Consider the following 18,046-nt stretch of genomic DNA (forward strand, 5'->3'; position numbering starts at 1 on the left):
AACTGAGGGTCCAAGAAATCACAACAAAACAAACTGAGAGAAGTTTCCCTTCAAAAGACAAAGAATAGTGGCACCTGGGTGGCTCAGTTGACTAAGCATCCAACTTCTCATTTTGGCTCAGGTCATGATCTCACAGTCTTGAAATCAAGCTTTGAGTTGGGCTCCTTGCACTGGGCATGGAGCCTGCTTAAGATTCTCTCACTCTTCCTCTGCCCCTCCCTCTGCTCATGCTCATGCATGCTCTCTCTCTGCCACCCTCTCTCTGAAAAAAAAAAAAAAAAAAAAAAAAAAAAGAGAGAGCGAGAGAGAAAGAAAGAAAGAAAGAAAATAAATAAATAAATAAATAAATAAATAAATAAATAAATAAATAAATTATTGCAACACTTGCTCTTAGAACCCTATGCCAGGTGAGAAACTCAAGAGAAATTCTACTACCCTGGGGCCACCATCATGTGAAAAATCCAAACCACAGGAAGAGGCCCTGGAGGAAGAGATTCCATGTGAAGAGAAAAAAAGAAAGACAAACACAAAGACAGACACTAAGCAGCACCAAGGTGCCAGACATGTTAATAAGGAAAATATCCTGGAAAAATGCACTTTCTAGGCCCAGCTGCCCCAACTGACAACATATGGATCAGAAATGAACTACTCAGCTAATGCTTCTCCAATTCCTGACCTAAAACAACAAGTCACAAAAGCAAAGACCATACACCTCAAAAGAGCCCCTTAGTCAGCAAGAGTTTCAAGGTACGTCACAGTTTTTTCCAAGCCTACTCAGATCTCAGCACCAGAGAGAGGAAGTAGTGACATTCCTGCTCATGACCAGGCATCATGTTGGAGAAGCATTCTGAGAAAGGCCATGCACAATGTGGACCCTGATAATAGGAAAACCAGAACAGTAAAGGTTGAGACACATAGAGAGCCAAATAGAACTCTGTATGCTACTTAGAATCTAGTAGTTATCTTTTAAAACAGTTTTGTAGAGGGGCACCTGGGTGGCTCAGTCAGTTAAGCCTTCGACTTCGGCTCAGGTCATGATCTCACGGCTCATGAATTGGAGCCCTGTGTCAGGCTCTGTGCTGACAGCTTGGAGCCTGGAGCCTGTTTCAGATTCTGTGTCTCCTCCTCTCTCTGCACTTCCCCCACTTGCACTCTGTCTCTATCTCTCAAAAATAAATAAACAGTAAAAATAATAATGGTAAAAAATTTTTCAATAAAATAGCTTTGTAGAAAGACGAATGCATAAAAAAGATGTAGTGTATACATACACACACACACACACACACACACACACACACACACTGGAATATTGCACAGCCATAAAAAAGGATGAGATCTTGCCATTTGCAACAACAGATAAACCTAGAGGGTATTTTGCTGAGTGAAATAAGTCAAACTGAGAACAACAAATACCATATGATTTCACTCATATGTGTAATCTAAAAAACAAAACAAATGAATACAAACAAACAAAAAGCAGAATCAGACCTAAAAATATAGAGAACTGGAAGCTGCCAGAGAGAAGGGGGTGGGTGGGGACATGCGCAAAATGGATGCAGGGGAGTGGGAGATATGGGCTTTCAGTAATATATTAAATAAGTCATAGGAATAAAAGGCACATCATAAGAAATAGAGCAATGATATTGTAAAAGCATCATATGGTGACAAACGGCAGCTATACTTGTGAAGAGAATAGTATAACATAAAAAGATGTTAAATAGATGAATCACTATGTTGTACACCTGAACATATCTCTCTGACACAACATAACTTGTGTCAACTATACTCAAATAAAAAATTAACAAAAAATAAAAATTAAAGAGCTGCATAGACTTAGTAGTTTTACATCAAAACACTATTTAGTTACTGCAGAAAACCCTAAGAACTAGGTAAGTGAATATTTTATACTAACACGGAGAGACATGACTGCTAATCTCCTTAGTATAGATCTATTTGGCACTGTGTAAAACCAAGAATTTTGACAAACTTTAGGGAAGAGCAAAACATTAAGTATGATCAGGTAAAATCTCTAGTTGTCTAGAAAACAACAGCCCATGCTTCACATTAGTTTAAAAATAAAAACAGGTGGTGCCTGGGTGGCTCAGTCGGTTAGGCATCCAACTTCGGCTCAGGTTATGATCTCACGGTCCGTGAGTTCAAGCCCCGTGTCAAACTCTGTGCTGACAGCTCAGAGCCTAGAGCCTGTTTCAGATTCTGTGTCTCCCTCTCTCTCTGACCCTCCCCCGTTCATGCTGTCTCTCCCTGTCTCAAAAACAAATAAATATTAAAAAAAAAAATTTAAAAAAATAAAAATAAAAACAGGTAATTTCTTTTTTTTTCTTTCTGAAAAGCAAGACAGAAAGAACAAAAAATGGAGAGACAGAACCAAGCCTGAAGGTAGTATGGTAAAGCATAAAGACATCTGGAAAAATAAAAACGCACTATTGCTAGAAAATGGTCTAGATAAACGGGAAGAAATGAGGTCCATTGGTACAACTCCCTATGTACTACAACTTTCTTAAGAACTTTCCAAAACCATCATCAAAATACTCAGGGTCAAACACCATCTTTTCTTAAAACCTGAGTCTGTTCACAAGCCAAATCTATTCATTTCTGTATGGCACCCATGGGCCACAGACAAGAGGAACTCTGCCATTGCTCAAAAACTGGTAGAAATCAGTGGCACCTGGGTGGCTCAGTCAGTTAAGCATCCAATTCTTGGTTTTGACTCAGATCATAATTTCACAGGTTTGAGCCCCACATTGGGCTCTGTGCCAACCTCAAGAAGCCTGCTTGGGATTCTCCCTCTCTCTCTGCCCCTCCCCTGCTCTGTCTCTCTCAAATTAAATAAATAAACTTCTTGAAAAAGTGACAGAAATCATCACACATAGACACAACTGACAACTCCTTTTCTAACTGAACTCAGGTACTTCTTTCCTCAACTACTACTTCTTCCTCCTCTTGCTCTGTTAGGTATAATGTGAAAACAAACAGTGCCTTCGCAGAATCTGGTGCTTTGTGGACAATGCAAATTAATGAGCTTTCTGTAAATATACGTTACTTAGTATGGGACTTGTTATCAAGCAAGAGATAAACATTTAAGATAAACACTAAATCATAAAATAGGCACACAAAAAACATATTGAAACAGCACAATAAACTTCTCCATCAAGTCAAATAAGTAACACTTAAGAAGAATGCACCAACTTCAGCTTAGTATGTGAATTTTCACTAAGTTTTCTCACTACAACGTGACATTTTAAGACACTGAAATATATGTTGCTAATCTGTCTTATATCACTTCTCTTTCTCCAATTTTTGCCTAATGTAGCTACTATCAGATTCTTCAGTTGTTCACTTTTAAATAGCTCAAATGGTCTATTTTTCAGACCACTGCACCTATATTATATCCATGAAGCTAGTATAACTCTGCAGACATCCTAGCTATTCATGCAATGTTATAAGGACATCAGCATTGTTCATTTGTATGATCTCTATGTATCTTGTCATCTTTCCAGGGTAAGACTGCCAAGTCTTGGACTCTTCATTTGGTGGAGTCTAATTCTGTTCTCTCTACAAAGAGCTAGGGTTACACTCAGCAAAGGTTACCATTTACGTGAGCCATGAAGCCTGCTAGCATAACTCATCATGAAAGTAAAATCCCTAGTTATTTTTTCTCTCAAGGACATCCCGAGTGCTACCTAAAATCAAGAAGGAACTCTTCAGGACAAGTTGTGTGTAGGGCCCACACATATTTAGAATCCACATTTTCACTCTGATACTCTGGAGTGTGGCATTATTTCATAGCAGTCAAGCAAAGGGTTGCTTTTTTTCCCTTTGAAAACCTCCTTTTCTAATCCCTAGAGGAAAATACATGAGAATTGAATTCAAAGACTACAGTAGCTTTAGCCACAGAACTCAATATTTTAAAATGAGCTTTCATTTTAAAATTCTTCCTTTTCTAGAAATAGAGGAGAGGTAGTGTTCTCACATTCAGTTTTGTTTCATCACTTAACCAAATGAGTTCTGAAAGGTTTGCTTTCATAAATAAGTAACACTTTTAACCATTTAAGTAATTTCTAAAACTCAGCTCATCTTTCAGACCTTTGGGTTCTGGAGTAGCCTAAATGCCACCACTTCTGCTTTTAGGTCCAGTGTGCATCTTTCTTTCTCTGATCCTCTGATAGAATTTCATCTGCTCAGGTAATTACAGAAATCAGAGATTTTAAAGCATAATCAGGCCCTGAGAATTTAAAAATACTTAAAAAGAGCTAAGAGACCTAGAAGAAATTTCAGGGACCATCTCACTTCTCACTTTTCATTAGATATGAGAAAACTGAGACCCCAAAGGGTCTTGCCCAAGGTCATATAACTAATTGACTGATCTAGAATCAAAATCTAGATTTTCTCAATCCTGAATTAGCACTCTCTCTCCCAAATTACCTGGTCTCTCTATATTTTCATCCTTTTCGATACGATCTTCAGACACAGATTGTTTAATTCATGCTAACCCAAAGTAAGATGCAGGGTACTTCTTGGTTCCATTAGTTATCACCATCTCCTTTCATTGGCTGGAAGATCAGAGACAGGAGAGAAAGTCCTGCCAGGCCTCCTCACTCCATGGATTAAGTGACAGCATGGGCTGTCTGGTGCCTTGCCCAGGAAGTCTGATTGTTCCTGCTTAGAACAGGAAGTATCTGGAATGTTAGGAGGCACAGTATCACCTTCCCTTTATAAGGACTGGATTTCTGGTTTTTGTTCTCATTTGCCTAGGGACATCAGACAATTTCAAGCTGGGCAAAAACCTAAATCTCATCCACCACCAAGACTATTCTGTTGATGTTTTCTAGCTCCTCCTATGAGACATGCCAAGGGGCTTAGAGGAAACTCTAGCCTCTTGAACCAACTGACCTTATATTTATTTATAAGGCATGTTTCTTCCAAGAAGTTCCAAAAGTTTCATACACACTCTCTCACTTGATCCTTCCCTTCCCATGAGGGGAAGCATTTCATTTTTATCTTCTTGCCACAGCCACAGTGTCCCTGCTGTATACACAATTTCTCTCCAGGGTCTAACACTCAAAGGTTAGAGTCTCTAGAAGCCACACATTCTCAGCTGAAGTATCAGCCAACTGCACTATTCTAGGCACTAGCGTGCCTAGTGTTCACCAGAGTGAACAGCTCCATGACTTCATGGAGCTTACATACAAAGTAAAAAGGCTGTTTCATTATCCACTGAATTCAGAACCATAAATACAATGGATCCTGATAAAAGAAAAACAATCACTACAGTCTCAACTACTGAGAGGAATATCCACAGTTTTACATTTATCTGGTAATACAGAATCTATTTGCTAGGGGTGTATATGGATTGCACTAGAAGACAGGAGATTTGTATTCTAATCCTGACTCCTGTGCCAACAAATTGCATGACCTTGAGCAAATAATGTAACCTCTCTGGCCCTTAATTTTATTTTTTGAAGATGATAGGCAAGATTTCCCATGTCTTTCTTGATCTTCAATGACTGGTGATGGGTTAACTCCACCTAGGATGGCTGGTATGGTATGAAGATTGACTGCCAACATCAGAAGAGAAGGAATCTACTTCATTCGTTCTTATTTGTAGGATGGGGTTGAAGGCAAAAGCGCAAACACTGCACACCTTCTAAGATTATTAATAGCATCTCCCTATGCATTAATCTATGAAATCAATCAGTGCCACACCTACTCTCTGTTCAACACTGGAATAGATACTTTGAGGATGGGAGACATTTGAAAAGATCTTTAATGTTAAGGAGCTTCCAAATGAAAGTACGCAATAGTAAATAACTCAAAACAAAAGTGTATGAAAGAGGTTTTTAAGTTCACAAGAGAAGGAAATCAAAGAGAGCTAAATTAGAAACCCCTGAGGAAAGGTGGAACTTTACCTGTATCTATACATAACAACCACAGTCACAACAATAATGGCAGCTAACATTTATTGAGTGCTTGATATGTGGTACATGTATGCATTAAGTACTTCTGTGGGCTATCTCATTTAATCCTCAAAACAACCCCAGAAATAAATGCTATTTTTGTGCCTATTTTACAGAATGGGAAACATGACACTTAGAGAGAAGCCTAATATACTTGATAAATAGTAAATCCAGGAAATGTGATCCCATAGTGTTCCTCACCATTGAATGGCTATGGAATGCTTTCTCCACAAGTGACATAAAGAGATAAGCACAGTATCTGGCAGCTTAATGTTCCCTATATTATTTGTTTTCTTTTTCTACCCACCCCCCACAAGTATTCACCCCAACACTACACATTCCCATCCCAACTCACATACCTACACACTTCATATTTTCCAATTTTAACATCCTTCTAAGTTCTGGTGACTGGTTCTGTGCTATTCTGCGAGGTCACTGGCAGTATTTAATGTCTATGACATTAACACTTTTGATGTCTTACAGCACTGTTAAGGTAGTTTCTATATTATTATTATACATCTTCTGCACTGTTAAGGTAGTTTCTATATCATTATTATACATCTTCTGCGTGACTGATCTTTTCATACAGTTTCATTGTGACAGCTAACTCTAAATTCCTTTGTGTTGTTCCTGGGGTCTTAGCATAGAAGACATCAGAAAGTATTCAAAAGTTCAAAAGCTGAGGTGTTTCAAGTGGCCCCTCCCCAGACTGCACAGAATTCTCAACACAGCCAAAGGGCAAGCAGGCCCAAGCCTGGGCATTCTGGCAAGTCACCCACCAGAATGACAGAAGGCCAGTCAACAAACACAACTCTGGCATGACTAAGAGGAAGGGGGTCGGGAGTCTCAGTTCCCTTTCTTCAGTGTTCAATGTTACTAAAGAAAATAAAGACTCAGCACAATGTGGTTCCCAGTCAAAAAAGCAAAAAGCTGACGTGTTTGTGAAGTTTTCATTCATTAGAAAAATGATCCAAGTCAAATAAATACAGGCAACACTTCGAGGTTTGAATCTACCCTGTTTAGAGAGTCTTCAGGTACAGACTCTGTGACCAATTTTGGACATAAAGGTAATCTACACATGTCTGCAATTCCTTTAGCACATGTACTCTCACAGAACTGAACCTATCTTCTTCTGAACTACTAAACTATAATTCTACCTGTTCTTTCAAAATAAAAAAAAAAAACTGGGGCACCTGGGTGGCTCAGTCAATTAAGCATCTGACTCTTGATTTTGGCTCAGGTCATGAATTCACAGTTAGTGAGTTGGAGCCCTGCATCAGGGTCTGCGTTGACAGTGCTGATTCTGCTTGGGATTCTCTCTCCCCTCCCTACCCGCCACTCTCCAACCCCGCCCCCCACTCTGCCCCTCCTCTGCTCTCTTTCAGAAATAAATAAAAATTTAAAAAATAAAAGAAAAAAACAACAATCCTTAAAAAAAAAAAAGGCAACTCCAGTTCAAAGATTTTTTTTAATCTTTTACTTTATAAAATAATGTAAGTCAGTCACTTAACTAGCTGAGTCACGCAGGTGCCCCTAGTAAATATTTTACATCACCAAAATTTTAGTTATAAAACTTCAAGATGATAAGGGAATTTTTAAAGACTGAAAAAGCCACTAAGAATTATGAGATTATGTATTAAGGTTAAAAGGACATTAATCTTATTCTAATGGATGGCATCAAACACTGTATGTAGAAGATTTTTTTTTAAGTGGGAACTAATTTTTTTTTTTTCATTAAAGTTCTATAGTATACGGGTGCCTGGGAGGCTCAGTCAGTTAAGTGTCCAACTTTGGCTCAGGTCATAATCTCACAGCTCGTGAGTTTGAGCCCTGAGTCAGGCTCTGTGCTGACAGCTCAGAGCCTACAGCCTGCTTCAGATTCTGTCTCCCTCTCTCTCTGCCCCTCCCCCGCTCACACTCTGTCTCTAAATAAACATTAAAAAATTTTTTTAAAAAGCACTGAAGTATAAAGTGACCTTAGAGCCTGGGTTTTCTGGAATAGTTACAATTTCAAATATTCTACTTCCATAAGCGAATGGCTTTCTGAAAATCGTATTATTTTGTTATTCAGGCTAGTCTGTATATCTCTTCCATCTCTTCTATCTGAAAATAAAATAAAAGTTCTTTGTGGGATCATGTGATCTACATGTTGGTTTGGGTAAATAAATCATCATAGACATAGCAGGGGAAAAAATATCAGGTTACAAATTTAAGAGATCCTGACTCTAATGTCTATTGAATTACTGCCTATGAAATGACCACTAGACTTTCAAATAGCTAACACAGAGGAAATATAATCAATACTAAGACTTGCAGTACCTGTGAGGAAAACCAAAGGACTAGCACAGAAGCCTGATTGTTCTTAATACTAAGAACCAAGATATATTTCTCTATTAAGTACCTACTCATAGAGATAATATGAACATTGACAACATCCTTCAACACAGCAATGTGCTTCAATGGATTTCTTATTATAATAAATATGCTGAAGACTTTCGACCAAAACACTAATTCACAGACACCAGCATCTGCCCTCTGAAATGTTGTTTTTGGGAAGTGACTCAGTACCTCTTCTGGATGCCAACTGCTATAGCTCTGTAAAGGTAAATGTCTGGATTTTTTAAACTGAAAATATTAAAGTAGTTCCATCCTTAGTCAAGAATTCAGATGTTCTGGATTGACCTACTGCTTGTAAACTAATTTGCTGGTTCTGGCGTGAATACAATATAGTTGAATTAAATTTTATTAAATTCCAGTGAGATCCAGACAGAATTTCTTTTTTCTCTTTCTTACAAGGGAAGAGGGAAGAAAACGTTTCTCTCTGTGATTGTGCATGGAATATGCTACAGAAATGTCAGAGTAAGTAAAGAATGTGAATGTGCTTTTGTTGCAATAAGAATATAGAGGAAATTCTACTTTAAAAAAATACACCAGGGTCACCTAGGTGGCTCAGTTGGTTAAGCATCTGACTTCACGTCAGGTCATGAGCTCTCAGTTCATGGGTTCGAGCCCTGAAGCAGGTTTTGTGCTGACAGCCCAGAGCCTGGAGCCTGTTGCAGATTCTGTGTCTCCCTCTCTCTCTCTCTGTCACTCCCCCACTTAAGCTTTGTCTCTCTCTCTCTCTCTCACTCTCTCTCTCTATCAAAAATAAATAAACCGTTTTTAAAAAATTTTAAAAATAAATCAACACACCAAAATAACTCCTAAACTTTCCCAAACTTTAATGTGATTATTTGCTTTATAAATTATATCTTCCACATAATTTAAGTGTTCAGTAACAGCTCACTGATTATCAGACTAAGACAAAGGAAATTTAAAGCAGAACTATTAAGAGCCATAATCTACTAATTGATCAAAGAGAAAAAAGCTAAAATTATAATACAAATCAAAAACAAAAGGATTATAAGTGAAAATGTGATACATTCAAATGAATACAGTGAAGCATTTCTATCAAAGCTGCCTCTAATATTTCTTTCACTGGACTGTGTTTGGTTTTGTTTCTACAACAGGATAAAGAAGAAAACCACTAGAGTTTCTTTGACCATCAGTTCCCTGGTTAATGAAACCTCCAACATCAGATCAAGTTATTCTACCTTAGTTCAACCACTGTATATTGACCCCCAAAGGGTATGTTCAGTTTTAAAAGCCTTCTGAGGGGTCCCAGTAATGGAGACACAGGCCCAGAGAAAAAGGAATTAATCCAACTTTCTTAAAAAGTATACATGAGGGGAACCTTCAGCTGCATGACCTCAAAAAAGAACAAGAAAGAAATCCACGGGTCTCAGAAATAACTCCATGGTAGTTCTGTGGGTCAGCCATTTGTTTATGTCCCAGATCATAAGAGACAGTTGGTTTCTAGGAGCTCAGTCCCATAAAAGAGTATTCCAACTATCCATGGAATGAATTCCCTTTTAATTAAAAGAAGAGGGGAGGGGGGCAGGGAGATGCTTTTACAAAGGCCTAAAAGAGAAGACAAGAGCAACTGTATAGAGGAGAAAAAAAAAGCTAGTCAGTAAAACTTACAAGTTATTTATGCCTTTTATATACAGTCTCTACATAATTGCCAAAACTCATTTCCCAAATGTAATTGCCTAGTGTTACATTTCACCATCTCAGCTGAAGGAAAGCTGCAGGAAAGGGAAAAAAAGGTGGCACAGGAACAGATATCTCAAATAACATTTAAATTAGAAGCTTTATCCTTTTCAAAGAGGAAATCTGGGGTGTGGTGGTAGCAGCTAAAATTGATTCAGTCAGTCCATGGCCACCATGTACCTAAGTTTCAGGACCTTGACAGTATGGATGATAGTGTCTCTTCTAATTCTTAAACCAGATGCTGAGTCCCTGCAGCAACCTGTCCAGATCCACCTGTGTTGTAGCCCCTGTGTTCACCAAGGTAACTTATCCATACTGCATGAAGTTAAGATTTTATAGATAAATTGTAGATGTTATCAAAGCAGTAAGAAGAAGAAAAAGGGAAAACTAAGAAGAACCTCAGAAATAATTGTTTTATGATGCTAAAAGTGAGTACCAGAAGGGGAGAAATTACTGTTCAATGTCACAGGGCATTACTCAGGGATAAACTCAGGGTTGATCCTATACTCTTTAGACTTTTGGTCTAGGTCAATCTCCAGCTCTGGAGGGCAATTCTTGGATTCCACTCTCCAAGTAGACTATTCTCTACCTGACCTCATGGTTTATCCGATTCTCCGAACCAGCAATAAGATGCCCTTTTGAAGAAGTCAATAAGCAAAGCAATGTCTATTTCCTGCTTGGCGAACAGTGAGAGATCAGGATTAAGAAGGCTCCTGTATCATCTATGGAAAAAGCAGGATTCAATCAACGAGGCCAACCCAAAGTAAGGTGAAACCTCTGGGCTCACTGTGCCCCAGTTTCCAAAACTGACAGAAATGGAACCACTGCTTCTTGCTGGCTGAAACGAGAAGCAGGGCAGACTTAACGTGTACCAAATACAGGAAGGAAGCCACAGGAAACAATGTCATTAAGAATAAGGAGCGGGATGCCTGGGTGGCTCAGGGAGTTAAATATCTGACTCTTAATTTCAGCTCAGGTCATGATCTCACAATCATGAGATGGACAAGGTGGAGACTGGGATCTCTATCCCCCTCTCTCTCTGCCCCTCCCTTGCTCATAGGCATTTGTGTGCTCTCTGTCTCTGTCTCTTTCTCTCAAAATAAATACATAAATATTTTTTAAAAAAGAAGAAGAAGGAGCATTACTCTAGATTCTGGAAGCTTGCTTGCAGCAGAGGCTGTCCACAATATGTGTTTATTATTTCTACAAGTTTCCTACTACATTCCTTCCCTGTGATAATGCAGCCCTGGTCATCAGGCCTCAAGGGCTGTGCTCGTGGTCAGTGTGTCTCACCTGATAGGACTTCAGATACTCCCTTTCTAGAGTTATAATCTGAAATGTAATTCTAGATTCTAGAGGATTCTGGAGCTGAAAACAGGAGAGGAAGGGAATCGAGATTTAAGGTGGATATTTACACAAATGCCACCCATTCATGCATGCACTGTGAGATCAAACCACCTATTTTTATATACTTTTTATATAACAGTATAACTCTTCACTCTTTAAAGAAGGTTTTCAGATTATTTATCTTAAATGAGCCTCAAAACCTTAACCAAGGCTGAACATTTTGCTAGCCTTATTTCACAGATAAAGAAGCTAAATTCCACAGAGATTAAGAGTTTCCAACTTCTGGGGCTCCTGGGTGGCTCAGTCAGTTTAAGCATCTAACCTAGGCTCAAGTCATGATCTCACAATTCATGGGTTCAATCCCGACGTTGGGTTCTGTCCTGAGAGCTCAGAGCCTGAAGACTGCTTTGGATTCTGTGTCTCCCTCTCTCTCTGCCCCTCCCCTACCCAGTCTCTGTTTTTCTCTCTTTCTCTAAAAATAAACAAACATTTAAAAAAATTTTTGTTTTAAATAGCTCCCAAGTTTTTCAAGGGTACCTGGCTGGCTCTGTCAGAGCATGCAACTCTTGGTCTCGCAGTTATTAATTTGAACCCCATGTTGAGTAAAGAGATTACTTAAAAATAAAATCTTTTAAAAAAAAAGTTTCCAAGTTCCTATGATCAGCATCAACCAGCTAGTGGAAGAGTTGAGATTTTGGTCCAAGTCCTCTAACTCATGATTCAGAATCCTTAACAAATTACAAATACTGCCCACGCTACGTGACCAGTAATAAAGATTAAATCTATGACTATATATGAACTCAACAAAATAGTACAACAAAGGGAAGAGTTTCCAACTAATTGGTTCCCTATTTTGAAAAATAGATCTTGGGGAAGTGAAAAAAAACTTTCTCTATGATATTAAGGTAAAAATAACTTCTATGTGACTGTCAAGCACACTATAAAGCACAAAGCGTCCCAGCAACTCCTTGTTTTGCTTAAAGGACAGTCAGATGTCAATAACTATGACAAAAAGCATACTTACCACAGTAGGCATCCTAAATCATTGCATATGGTGAAAGAGTTTCTTCCATTCTGTGAATTCTATGTTTCTTCAGCATCTTCAAGACATCTCTACAACCAGTGGTCAGTCTGTCACATTTGAATGCCACGTCCAGGCAATAACCACAGTTCAAATTCACTGGCACAGAGAGAAAAAGGAGATAGCAGACTCTGAGGACTTCCAGATTCTGAGGAGAAGTATTGTCACAAGCTTTTTGATTTGCTTTTTATTTCAATTAACCTTGAAATCTAATTCATGTTGTAAAGTTTAATAGCTGATCTGTTACAGGCTCAGAAATTTCTATTGTAAAACAATTATTATTTCAAATCCAAGTGATTCTTCAACAAAACAACCAAAAAAGAAAAGATAGCAGGGTTTTTTGTTGTTTGTTTGTTTTATGTGTGTGTGTGACACAATAGTTTTAATGGCTGTGAAAAGATTGGTTTATTTTCATAAATTAACTATTAGTTCTTGACATACAAATAGCAACAAAATATGAGAATAAACATATTTTTTAAGAGTAAAACAAATTAATAATGATGCATAGCTTCCTAAACATGTTTTTTTTTTAAGTTTCTTACCAAATAATTAATTTAGGGAAGAGTAACAAGTATGATGATCTATCTTATGCTAAACACTGAGTTTATACTTTATAAGCAATCTTTCATTTAATTCTCACATCAAGATTTTGAAGGATGCATTACCTACATTTTATAAGAAAAGTGAAATTCAGAAACACTAAATGAGCCTCAAAACCTCAGCCAAGGCTGAGCATTTTGCTAGCCTTGCCGAAGGTTACAAAGCTAATCAATGCTGCAAGTCAGGGTGCAAGCCCAAAACAGTTCTTGCACCAAGTGAAGAAAATATATTCATTTAAATATTAATTCAGAACAGAACATTTGTACATCACATTCAGGAAGGAAAATCTCAAATTATACAATCTCAAATTATACAATTTGATACTAGCATAAAGAAAAAATTTTAAATTACCCATATTCTCATCACCCAGAGAAAACTATTAATCTTTGTTATTTTTCTACAATACTACTACAGTATGTTTATAATGGAATATGCATTTTAATTAACGAGATTAAAAGAAAGAAGTTTTCTTGAGAAAAAGAGACTACCAGAGGATTAATGGTTCAGTAATGGTTCCCAATCAGAGAATGGGATAGAAACGAAGAATTAAGGCCCAGAGAAGTAATTTTCACCTAATCACAAAGCAATTCAATGGTAGAACAGGACAAAAACACAGTTCTTCTACTACCCTGCCAAGTATTCATTCCAATATATACCTTTTCTGGGTTTCCACAGAATTTATAGCCTGTGACTCCAGATTACAGTCAACCTTCCATTTGCTTTATTCAAGTTATTTCTCATATAACATGGCCCCTTCTCCCAACTAAATTAACCATCATGTAAATTCTCTTTACTCTCGTGTTTTATCTTTCAGAAGCTCGTTTATCGTCTATTCCTGGTAAGCACAATTTTTCAACATCTTGATAATAAATGATTAAATCAAAATTTCCATCAGAAGACTGTCTCCTAGATCAATTTTGCCTACATGAGCAGTTTTGAGGCTACCCTATACCACCTTTTGAGTTGATACAAAAGCAGCAAGATAACTGGGATTTATCAGTGTATTTATTCATCTATTCATTCACTTAATATAGTACAGATGATGGCCAGGTTCCATTCTGGGCACTGAGGAGGTGTCCTGCCATCAAACACCCAAGCTGTTGACTGTCCAAGAAGTAGGGTAGGGCCCATCACACAATGGTCTTCACTGTACTAACAGTAGGTTGAACAATTCTGGCAATAATTTTTAGGTCAGTTCAGAAAATCTTTCTACAGGACCTTCATGCTAAACACTAAAGCTACAGAAATCTGTAAGTCAGGGAATAAAGTGTGATGCTTGCTTTCAAGGAACTCACAGTATAGTAAAAAGATGTGTCAGAAAGACAGGACAGGTGATGGAGACTGTGCTGGGATTATTCTAGGTTGTGTTTTTAAGATTTATCATCAGGAGCCCAGTCAAAGACAAAAAGTCTAATCAGATGGATTTTTTAAAAACCCAGGAATACTCTATTTATTCCTAATATCTACTCTCCCTGACATCCTCCTCCCTATTGGTTTATTAATTTGGGGTCTCCAAAAACTCTGGTCAAATTGAATCTCTTGCCTTTCCAGAGGAAGTCTGCACCTTGATTATCACAGAAGCATTTCCTGAAGACTCTGGAGAATTCAAGTGCATTGCACAAAATGAGGCTGGGACTGCAGTCTCTAAAGCAAGACTCTTTGTTTCCCCAGGTAATTGTTCTTCAGGATCTCCCTGCTCCAATTCAGCCATGAGCCAGGACAAAGATTCTGTTTCTATCTGAGTTGGTGAATAATTATATTTTTCAGAAAGAAAAGTGGAGAAATCAGAGAGTTCTCCAAAGTTACCCATGAGGAAACTTTCTTCAGAACTAGCCTCCTTTCCTTGGAACAGTGATAGCTATACAAAGGACAAAAATGTAGATGATACCCCAATGAACACTATTTCAACTATTCCTCAACCAGCCAGTCACAATGAACATGAGATCCAGGTTCCAAAGGAGGGTTTCTGCAATGAAAATTCTACTGAGCTACAACCACAATGGTAAGGGCAGACAGACCTAACACTCACTCACTCAACAAATGTTCTTGGTCTTACAGTATAACATTGAACATGGCAAAGTTCCTGCCCTGAGGGAGCGTTCATTTGCAGTGAATCATGTAACTGTCATTTCCTTGCCCTTCATTGTATACTTCACAAGGGCTGAAACAGCAAATCATGTGCTTAGATCTACATTTAAGGTTTTATTACAAAGACTTCTTTAAAAAAAAATTAATGTTGAAATGCCATAAGAATTTGAAAAACTACAATCTTTTCTCCAAAAGAATTCAGGGTCCTCTCTCAATATAAATACAGAAAACACTCTGTGATATAAGTTTCTTCCTGTTGTCTTAGAATACAGACAAAATTGTCCCTGCATTTAAAAGGCAACTGTAAAACCCATGGGGGAGAGTAAGGGAAAAAAAAAAAAAAAAAAAAGAGGTTAGAGTGGGAGAGAGCCAAAGCATAAGAGACTCAAAAACTGAGAACAAACTGAGGGTTGATGGGGACTGGGAGGGAGGGGAGGGTAGGTGATGGGCATTGAAGAGGGCATCTTTTGGAAGGAGCACCTGGTGTTGTATGGAAACCAATTTGACAATAAATTTCATATATTAAAAAAATAATAATAAAAAAACTTAGGACACAAGTTCAAAAAATAAATAAATAATAAAAGGCAACTGTATAAATGGGAAGCTAACTCAGTAGGTGAATTTGCCAACCAGGCTATGTTTAAAACACAATCCACTACCATCTCCAATACCCAAACACAAACCTCAAACCAAAACACTGACAAAAAAAAAAAAAAAAAAAAAAAAAAAAAAAAAAAAAACCCTAAAAATTGATATTTAAAAGTCATTTAAAATTTTCTATTTTACCAATATCTAACACAGTCCACTAAATATTTTACCAACCTAAAGTTACCTTTAGATTAAATTTAGGCTAAACACCTTAAATAAAACTTAAAAAATGAACACTCTTGACTATTTTCCAGTATAATTAAACATAGCATCTATTAATTACAAAATAAAAGATACTGGAATATCTTTTAAGATATTCTTGAGTATTTAAGATATTTCTTGAGTAGTATTTGGGTTTTTAGGTGGAAAAATTTATCATGTCAGAGATGAAAGGAATCAGAGGTCAAATACATGAAGTACCCCATTCTACAAAGGACTACAATTGTAGATGACTGGCTGATTTTGCTGAGGGCTGCTTCCTCATACTTTTATGACCCTGGAATAGGTACTCCCCAAGTAGTTCTTAAAATGAAGCCAGGGAAGGAAAGAATCTGAACTTGGAGATTAACAGACCTGCAACAATGTACGTGAGGCACATAGTAGAATTCATTAAATAGTAGCTATTACTTCACTGCATAGTTTTTTCTTAGGATCAATGTATCTGCAATAATTGCTTATCACTGTGATTTTTCAGTTGGTCTCCTGGAACCCCTTTAGCTTCTGGAGTTTCTAGTTGCCTGGAGAGTAGCTACCCTTACAAATAAAGATTTCTCATGAGGTCAAAGAAGAATGGGTGTGTGGGACTAAACACTGCAATTTATTCAACAAACATTTATTAAGCACATCCTATGTGTTTGTTTCTATGTGAGACTTCCCTCAGAAGACAGCCAATACAGCTATCTAAAACTTTTCTCCAGGAGTTCATGTGTTTAGCAGTCTTTTTATGACTTAAAAAGACATTGAGCTTATAACAAAGTACTTTTCTATTTCCACCTTTTTCATTAATAAAACCATCTGTGGGAAAAATTATTCAACAAAAGTTCTATAGAAGTTAACAAGTTTTTCCTAAAAGTCAACTATGAGCTACATTGTCCCAGGCAAGATAAAAATGTTATCAACAGTCCCTCCCTCAGTAAACATTTAACTTGGTTGAGGAGATCTATTATACCATGTAATAGTCCATTATGATTTCCTGTTTCATCTGAGTCTCTCAGCAACCCTCTGATTAGGTTAGTAAAACAGATACTATCTTGCTTTTCAGTTAATTATTAAAGCTCAGAGAGTTTAAGCCACTTGTCTAAGGTTACACAGCAAGTATTTGGTAGAGTGGGCACTCACACTCAGGTCTTCAAAATAGATAATAAGAAGGTTAATGTGTCTACAAAGTTGTAGAACATTAACCAAATAAATGTCATAATTTTTACTGCTTGACACCAAACCTAGTGGAATGTCTATTATTATTTCTCACTTGAAAAGAATACAAGACAGAATCAAGTACTCAAAAGGAGAGATTTCAAATTTTAAGTGCTACAGTGGGATGGAGCTTCAGTAATCATAGTGAACTACACATAACCTGAAAATAAAGGAAGTGTTCTTCACTATTCAGTCCTTTCATACTCAATGTGGTATTTGCCTTCTTAGTTGATATAGCATAAATTAGCTTCATCACATACATCTGACCTCTGACTTTAGACAAAGCTCACAGCACCATTGTACAATAGTATATTTTACATTAAAAAAAAAAAAAAAAAAAACAAGGGCTGTACATGAAGAAGGGATGAATGAGTGACAGCTAAACAGCCAAGCCACCCTTCCACTGATGATGGGAAAGAAAGAATTCCCTTAATGGTTCGGTGAGACAGTGGAAAGTTGCCTACATATTGTGAGGCACTGGAATGACCCACCAAAGTCATTGCTGATAATTTAGAGAAAGAAATGGAAAAAGTTGTCTTTGGGGACTGGTTGGAATATAGTTCACCCACCTGACATCTTACTGATTCTTCCAGTTTTAGGACAATTTTTCTCAAATAAGCAACTAAACCATTCAAATAACTTATTTGTGAGGAAAAGTAAAACACCCTTCCAAAAAAGCAAACCAAACATTAAAAAATAGAAAAACAGGGGCGCCTGGGTGGCGCAGTCGGTTAAGCGTCCGACTTCAGCCAGGTCACGATCTCGCGGTCCGTGAGTTTGAGCCCCGCGTCGGGCTCTGGGC

The 18,046-nt window shown here is 37.6% G+C and overlaps 2 protein-coding genes across 6 annotated transcripts in view; one reads left to right on the forward strand and one right to left on the reverse strand.

The window, feature by feature from the left end:
• Positions 1-18,046, reverse strand: part of KLHL3 (kelch like family member 3) — a 286,180-nt gene that overhangs the window by 251,807 nt on the left and 16,327 nt on the right. For all 5 annotated transcript variants that reach the window (XM_045490046.1, XM_045490032.1, XM_045490038.1 and 2 more), the window contains exon 2: positions 12,439-12,594. The gene's annotated coding sequence lies outside the window, so the exon portion shown is untranslated. The remainder of the gene's footprint in view (positions 1-12,438; positions 12,595-18,046) is intronic.
• LOC123604261 (palladin-like) lies at positions 8,018-14,766 on the forward strand. Its single transcript, XM_045490124.1, has 4 exons — positions 8,018-8,834; positions 9,485-9,602; positions 10,306-10,368; positions 12,512-14,766. Exons 1-4 carry the CDS (start codon positions 8,809-8,811, stop codon positions 12,725-12,727), a joined length of 423 nt encoding a protein of 140 aa, XP_045346080.1. The 5' UTR covers positions 8,018-8,808; the 3' UTR covers positions 12,728-14,766.

Source organism: Leopardus geoffroyi, chromosome A1, assembly GCF_018350155.1.
Source record: "Leopardus geoffroyi isolate Oge1 chromosome A1, O.geoffroyi_Oge1_pat1.0, whole genome shotgun sequence".
Taxonomy (NCBI): Eukaryota; Metazoa; Chordata; class Mammalia; order Carnivora; family Felidae; genus Leopardus; species Leopardus geoffroyi.

Coding starts and splice junctions, on each gene's coding strand:
- LOC123604261 (XM_045490124.1), top strand. CDS start 8,809: ATGGAATATGCTACAGAAATGTCAGA. Junction 8,835..9,484: donor TATGCTACAGAAATGTCAGA/GTAAGTAAAGAA, acceptor TTTCTACAACAG/GATAAAGAAGAAAACCACTA. Junction 10,369..12,511: donor TAGCCCCTGTGTTCACCAAG/GTAACTTATCCA, acceptor ATGTTTCTTCAG/CATCTTCAAGACATCTCTAC.